Source organism: Centruroides sculpturatus, unplaced genomic scaffold, assembly GCF_000671375.1.
Source record: "Centruroides sculpturatus isolate CEXI.00-Female unplaced genomic scaffold, Cexi_2.0 scaffold2409, whole genome shotgun sequence".
Lineage (NCBI taxonomy): Eukaryota > Metazoa > Arthropoda > Arachnida > Scorpiones > Buthidae > Centruroides > Centruroides sculpturatus.
In genome coordinates this window covers 1-8,267 of record NW_019386501.1, presented here as the reverse complement: position 1 = coordinate 8,267, position 8,267 = coordinate 1, and the positions used below count along the sequence as shown (strand labels likewise).

The 8,267-nt window shown below is 28.6% G+C and overlaps 1 protein-coding gene across 1 annotated transcript in view; it reads left to right on the top strand.

Annotated features, from left to right (window-relative positions):
- The window catches only part of LOC111615156, an 18,043-nt gene extending 13,811 nt beyond the window's left edge, over positions 1 to 4,232 (top strand). Inside the window, exons 5-7 of the mRNA XM_023356555.1 lie at positions 1,650 to 1,700; positions 2,392 to 2,520; positions 3,408 to 4,232. Of these exons, the coding sequence (XP_023212323.1) occupies positions 1,650 to 1,700; positions 2,392 to 2,520; positions 3,408 to 4,047 (820 nt within the window). The 3' untranslated portion in view covers positions 4,048 to 4,232. The remainder of the gene's footprint in view (positions 1 to 1,649; positions 1,701 to 2,391; positions 2,521 to 3,407) is intronic.
- Positions 4,233 to 8,267: the final 4,035 nt, after the last annotated feature.

Here is an 8,267-nt window from a genome sequence, read left to right as displayed (position 1 = left end):
ATTCTTATGTTTAAATAATAACGATAGATTAAATATGAGAGGGAGAGGAAAATCCCATAAGTTAAACAACACGGCACAAAATGTAAACAACGAGTTCTAGATGACTCCAACACATGTTAAACAAACTGTCAATGTCAAAATGAAAAGTTATAAGTCAGACACAAGTGATCATAAACAGGTAGAACTTTGACCCAAATGCTCATAAACAATCAATCTAGGGAAACAATTTTGGAAAAGAGAGAAAGATTTAAGAGAGATAAATCATTGCATATGATCGTTCGAGTACCCAGATGAAAAAAATTGCAAGTAACAGAGCTAAATTATGAGCGCGAGTCTAGCAATTTTGTCAACAACCCCCAAGAACAATCGACAGAACAGCGTCAAGCAGACACCTGGAATCAGACCCTTCCCGTGACCCGAGTCAGTCTCGGTTTTCCCCAAAACAAAAGAGAGACTAATCGGGAAGTGAGGAAGGAGATGAGGGGCCAATCAGAAATCCGAATAGTGGGAGAAAAAAACTATAAAAATCCAAAATTCAAGGTCGGAGGGAGGCTCTCCTCCTTATTCCATGAAAGGTAATGACTTATATTGTGGTGTATCGCCACCAAGAACTTTAGACTCTGCCTCTTCCTCCTTCTGATCGTCTGCCTTGCTCAGCAATCTTATCTCGTCCGCCCCGGGGCCAGACAGACACTGAAGTTCTCGCCTCTTCGCATCTTTGACGAGAAGAACCTAGTGAAGGATTGTCAATGTAAGCATATTTTATACTTCAAAATTTTAGTTTATTCCACCAAAATTTTCAAAACATACTCGAATAACACCGCCATTACTCGTCGATGTAAGCATAAATGTTAACAAATAAACGGCTTTCTTGTGTAAAACACTTGTCATCATTTGCCTCCGTCACAGCCCATATACAACCTTTCCTTAGGTTCATCCTGACGTGGGATTAATAGATCCCACCTAGGAGACAGCAACCTTACACAGGTGCCGTGGAGTGGGTTTCAAGTCTCCTATCTCCACCAGGTCGGCTACCTTACAATATTCACTGGACCTTTCTCTAACAAACTATCCCTTCTACTCTCCAGAAATCATCTTGAGGTAGAAACACTTCAGACAACAAGGGGATGTCGAAAACCTCCTCTTTGAATTTCTGTCTTACTTCTAAAATATCAGATCTTTATGTATGTGATATAAAATTATTCCTACCACATTGGCAAAAGCATGTTGAACATAATGGTTTTCATTTTTCTTATTTCAATTAAATACTGTACATTGCTTGAGGGTGAAGCTAAGATGTTTTACAGTTGACAATTAAAAACTAAATATACTCTTGATGACCTAATATATATTAATTTTACAAATTTAACATGGTTTTAAAAATTTTGACTGGAACATATAGCTTAAAAGTAAATACAGTTAGTTCAGTTAAGCAGAGTTTGGATTAGTGAGATTGACTATTATTAAAAAATCCACTGAATTTTAATATTATTTGAAAAATTATATGACATTCAATGGAAATTATACAAGATATTCAAAATACATAGTCTCATTAATTTCAAAGTATAAAATTTTTTTTTGCTTTGTCCTTATTTTAAAATAGAATTGTTGTCTTAAATCTATTAATTTCAAATGTGATATTTTAATTTCTTTTCAGCTCACAATTTACATGGTGTTCATGGATATATAGCAGGCAAAAGGTAAATTTTTTAAATTTTGATATCAATTAATTTTCATAAATTTTTATGTTGGGTAATAAAAGTTACTTTTTCTTTTTAATGCCACATTTTTCACAAAAGTTTCTGAATTGTATATTTCACAAATAGTTATGGGAATATGCAGATCATCTGATAAAGAACTGACAGATTATAGAAACTCAAATTTATTTTAGGAAAACAGATATAGACACATGATTTATTCTAATTAGTGAGCAAATTGAGAAAGATTTCTCAGCTTTAAGAAATTTTAATGTGTGCATCATGTGTCAATCTCACAATATTGAGACAATATTCAGTCTTTCTCCGTATTATATGACATGTTTTGAATGAGTTTCACTGCATTTATTATGCAACCTTTTAATTTTCTATATCTGTAACAGGCATTAAAGTCAACTTTATCAATATTTTAATGCCTATCTTGAACGTTACTAAATATATTTATAATAATTAATTTTAAAAACTAGTTCAATTTTCAAATGTTTTCTGTTATAAAATTAACAGAAAATAAAACAAAAGATTGAATTTTAAAAAACTTGACAATGAGTAAAAATAATTTATAAAGAATTCATATAAATGTGTGTATACACTCATAAATAAATATGGTATTTGTTTCTTCATATATAATTTTGATTTTTATAATGTTAAATGTTAACCATAATTGTAAATATTTTAGGTCTGCTGATGCATCTCCTAGTACCTTATCACCACAACCAAATAAAATTACTCTTGATGATTTGCGTTGTAAACAAAGTAGTTTTAATTCAGAAACATCGGGTATCTCTGGTATATCAAGTATATCAAGGTAGTTATATGTTTACTTTTGTAGTGTAATACAATTATTATTATTATTTTATTTACAATTGAGTTACCCTTATGAAAATAATTATTTTATTGATTTCATAAAGATTTAAATTAAGAAAGTTGATCAATTTTATAATTAAATTATGTAGTGAATCTTATTTCAAGCAATAAAATAATAATTAATCTTGAATTTTTCTAGTATTTAATAGAATACAAAATAAATTTAAGATGATAATTGTATGCTAATTAATTATTTTATGATTTTATTAACTAACTTAGAATTATATAGGTTTTATGGTTAATTTTGTTGTGCTCCTATTTTCAAACATCATCACAAGTTATTTTTAATTGTGCTGTTTGTATTTGATTCAGATACTTGGCTTCAATTTTGTGTCAATTGTTTCCTTAAGACATTTGGTTATTTTTATTGTGTGAGTGAAAAAGTATAAAAAGCATTTCAATAATGCATTTCTTCTGCTGTAAAAAGTAGTCAAATTCAATTGCAAAAACTTATACCTTTGTCATATTACTGATTCATTAATATCTGCATTTTTTCAGAGAACATTACACTTAATTCTTGAATAGTTTTCTTGTTACTACTGTATAATCATATCAATTAGTTCATTACTCTAATTTTACTTATGAAGATAATAAATATGATTGAATTCATGTGATATAATATGGAATAAAGTTTATTTAGAAATATTGAAATATCAGTTAAACTTGTATAACTTCTTTAAAAGAAAATTAAGATATTCTTAATCATAATTTATATGTAAATAAATTAGTATAGACTAGAATTATGCTTTACAGATATTTTAATAAAGTGTTTTGAAAGCATTGTTGTAATTTATAATTAGAAATTAATAAATATTAATTTGTTTTCAGTGTTGAATCTCTTCTTGAAGCTCGTAGAGAGGATCCAGAAGAGATTTTATTAGCACTTGGATTTGGTGGAAAGCAGAGTTATGATCCTCTCTCTAGGATTCCTCAACGCTTCTTGAAACAGCATTCTCAAGTTCGAGGAGTTGATATTAATACATTTTTACAACAGCAAGAGGATTTATATCATCGACATGATAACAGTTCTCTTGGCTACATGGGTCTTTCAGGTCAGTATGAATCACAAATTGGAAGTAGTTGGAGCTTGCCTGCTATGAGCAAGCAAGAGAACTGTATAAAAGATATTATCATACGAAATATTGATTCTCATTCAGAAGGTGCACGGAAATCTAAGAAAAAAATGGGTGTTAAATTTGTAGATGGTGTAGATAACGAATTTTTACATCAGCAATCATCTGACGATAAGACAATTCCTTGCATATCTGTGACAATAAGTTCTGAAGATTCAAATCAAGTTCATGAAACAGAAAAAGATTGGTGGCAGCAATATGTAGAAAAATCTGATGTTACAGTTCTTAATTTTAATGATATTCAAAGTAATTGTAACTATTCTTCAACTGACATTTGTGGCAGTTTTAAGCTTCAGTCATCTCAGAAACGTATGATTCATTCAAGTTTAGTTTAGTCAAGTATTTTTTTAATAAAATGTTTGGAAGTAATAGTTACTATGGAATACTCTGGCTGCCTTTGTTTTGTATTAATGTAAATATCTGAAAATATATTTGAAATTTTTAAATATTATTTTAGATTATAATATAAAAATAATAAATTTTAGTGATTATTGTTAAATATATTACAATAATAATATCATTGACATCAAAAACAATTTGAATTCATTAAATTTTTTCAGAATTATTTTTATTTTGTTACAGGTTATGTAAGTTTGTTATAAAATAAGAGTCCAGCTGTATCATTTGATCATAAATTAATATTTACTTATTACTATAACAATATAAAATTTATTAATTATTTAATAATAAATTTTGGAATTATTTTATTTATCTAACTATTCTAGATTAATGGTAACTTTTTCTGTGCATTAAATATAATTTTTTTTTCTCCATCCAATGGATAAAAATAAGCTATATATTATACATTAAATAGGTTCAGTAATTTTAGTGTCTTAAAATTTTTTTACATTTCTATCTTATTGTGTAGCTGCACAGACACAGCACAATGGAAAACAAATCAAAGTGCACAAGACAAAATAATGAATTCAAATTTACTATCTGATGATGATGATATGAGCAAAGTATCTCATAATAGAAAATAAATGAGAACACAAAAATTAATTTACATTTTTGAGATATTTGTAATTTTTTTTAACAATCTAGTTTTTATTATTTGATTTGATTTTCAATGTTTTATAGATAGAAGGCATATGTGAATCATTCTGTAGAATATCTATACATTATCATCTGATTCAATATATGCATGAAAAATTAAATAATGAGTATTTCAGAAAAATATATAAATTTGTGTGTGTGACTATACTATTGTGAGACTGCTATTAAGTATCACTATTGTACACTATTGTATCACACTAGTAAGAGATGAAATCTACATTCTAATTCAATTATATATGAAAAAAAATTGTTAGATTATAGATTGGATTTGAATCTGGGTCTCCTACTCTAATATAATATTTTTTAATGAAAATTCATATATAAGATTGCTAATTTTTCATTTAAAAGTAAGCTTTATTTAATGATGACATTTTGCTATATATTATATTTATACTAATCTATAGTATTATGCATTTTATTTTAACTGTTATATACTATGTATTGAATGCCACTTTGTGTTTCCATTGTTTGCTATCTGTGTAGTTAAAAGGAGTTGAAATTGAAGTTGTTAATACTGTTACATTTATATTAACATAAAACTTGAAATGTGTGCCAAAAGTTTATTTTGAATGATAAATTAAACATCAATAATCAGTATTATAAATATTATATAACTTTTATAAGTTAAACTATATGTATTTAAATATCTTTAGAGCAATACTTTGGACAGCAATTATAGCTTGTATTTCAACTTGTTATTTTAGAAATTTAAAAACAGTGAATTGCATTGGAAAAATTTTGATCATATTTTAAATTTTAACACTAATCATTGAAAAATAAAGGAAAAATTAAAATATTTTAATATAATTTTTTTAAAAATATATCAAGAAAAACTATTACAGTACAGCGTCGTTTATCTGAATCAATTGGGGACTGGGGTTGTTCGGATAACTTATTTTTCGGATAACCGATTATGTACGAAAAAATATATTAACCTATCCCATGTTGAAATTTTTCTCCGTTGCGTGTCGCTTCGCGTTGAATTTTCGTCGATGTTAAGCCTAATGTAAACTTTTTAAAATAATAATCGTGGCTATTGTATCGTTAAAAATTATTTCTTTATTTTTTACAAACAAAATAAATATATTGAAAAATAAAAAAAAAAAAATTAATACTTTAGAAGTTATCTAGTATCAAAAACATTCGATTCACATGACACACAGTCCTCAGAAAAACACCACACAAAAGTGACAGTGCTGCCAGCTAAAACACATACACAAACATAAAAAATATTGGAGTAGCCCAAGATATAGCCAAAGATTGCAGCGCCACAGCACTAGCGAAATTTTAAATTTGCCGACTGGAATTCTTTCGGATAACTGACATTTCAGATAACCAACTTTCGGATAAAAGACGCTTTACTGTATTACTTTTAAAATAGAGTTTGCATTACTTTTTCTTTTAATCAGTCTTAAGACAGTAAAACCTCACTTTGTGACCATTTTAGTTGTGTGGCCACTTTTGAAATTCTCCTGTAAAACTGCATAAGTTTTAATATAAATCAAACTCAGTACTGGTAGCCATAACACTTAAACAACGAAGATAGGAGTATCCTAAAATTATATTTATCTCTGCTCACATGGCCAACAGAACAAGAAAACCCAACATTCCTAAATTCAATGTATTGTTTAAAGTGCTTTAAATGGAACTGATTGTTGTTACTATAGTTTTGGAACAGTTTGCTGAGATTTCTAACAGGATGACAGTCAAATAAAATATATCTTCATTTACACTTGACATATTAAATTTATCTCTAGAAATTAGTAAGAAGAAACTATTATATATTTGTTCAATAATTTTATACAAAATCTGATTATATTTTGTAAAAATATTATGTAAATCAGCAATGATCAGTCTATTACTGATTTGTCACTTGCAACACCCAATGAAGAACAACGTCAATGAGCCTAATCTATATATATAATCGAGACGGGTTGATAATAATAATAAGTACAGAGCCCAAACGGTTAGGAGTTGAAAGTTGAAATTTGGTACACAGTTAGGGTACATCACAAAAACGCACACTAAGAAGGGATTTTTCGAAATCCCCCCCAGAGAGAGAGAGAGAGGATTAAGGCTTCTATATACATTATGGATACTAGCCCAAACCGTTAGGAGTTGAAATTTGGTACACAGTTAGGGTACGTTATGAGAATGCACACTAAGAAGGGATTTTTCAAAATTCCTCCCCACGGGGGGAGGGACAGGATTAAGGCTTAACACTTCCATCAACAATGGAAGTGTTAAGCCTTAATTCCAAAGCCTTAATTCCAAGCCTTAATCTGGCTTTCTCTTAACAATTCCATTGTTACTTAACACTTCCATCAACAATGGAAGTGTTAAGTAACAATGGAATTTTTAAGAGAAAGCCAGACGCATATGCAGTTTTTTCATTTTTGTGGGAAATCGAATTTTTAGACCCATCTAAAAATTCTCTAATTAGTCTGGAAACAAGGGGACCCAATTCTTGCATTCTGTGAAATCGAACATATTTTTAGACCCATCTAAAAATTCTCTAATTAGTCTGGAAACAAGGGGACCCAATTCTTGCATTCTGTGAAAACGGGTAAGATTGGCTATAATGTAATAATCTTAATCTTCGCTTATCGTTACTTTTTGCTCGAGCAACGCCGGGCTTATCTGCTAGTTATTAATAGTTTAATTGACATTTGGACACTTTGCCTATTTAGTGACTTCCTTTTAATAATTTTTTCTGAATGCTCTTATTAAAATGCAGTATTTAAATAAAACCCTTACTATCATTTCATAAACATATTGATTCTGTCAACATATACTAAACAATTTTGTTCAGTATTGTACTGTACAGTACTTGAATGAAGCCTTTGCAAGTAGTTGGCATTCACTATACATATATTCTGTATGAAAGATTGAATTACTGTATGTCAATGAATGTACAGTATTATGTGAATTTATTTTATTTATTGTTTACTTTTATAATCTACATTAAACTTTTAGCAGGATACAGTTTGGTACTCTAATTTCAGTTTTATATATCAATTTTTTTATAACCCCACCTAGTCCTGCGTTAGTGCACTGAATTTTTTTTCAGCATTAATGCAGTGGGGTGTTTGTCCACCCCGACATTTTTTTGGGTCCATAAACCATGTAAGTAAAAATTCATAAAGTTTTACTCATTTATTTGGTAAAGGCATGTGTCATTATACATATGATTATATTCAGGTATGATTACATATTATATTAGTACATAAATCCATGAAAATAAAAAACAACATTTATCAAAACTCATTACATTAGATCTTATTATTAAACCAGTAGTAAAGATCTAAATTGTTTTTTTAAGCATTTTTGTCACTCTGATTTAATAGCTGACATTGTACTTTGGCACTCAATGCAAATGACAAGCAGCTTGCTATGTTTGGTATTTTCTCAGTGTGTTTATGAAAGTCAGCCATTTTGAATTTGTAAGGGAATAAAACTAATTAAAATAAACTTATAATAATCAATGTGAATAAAAATA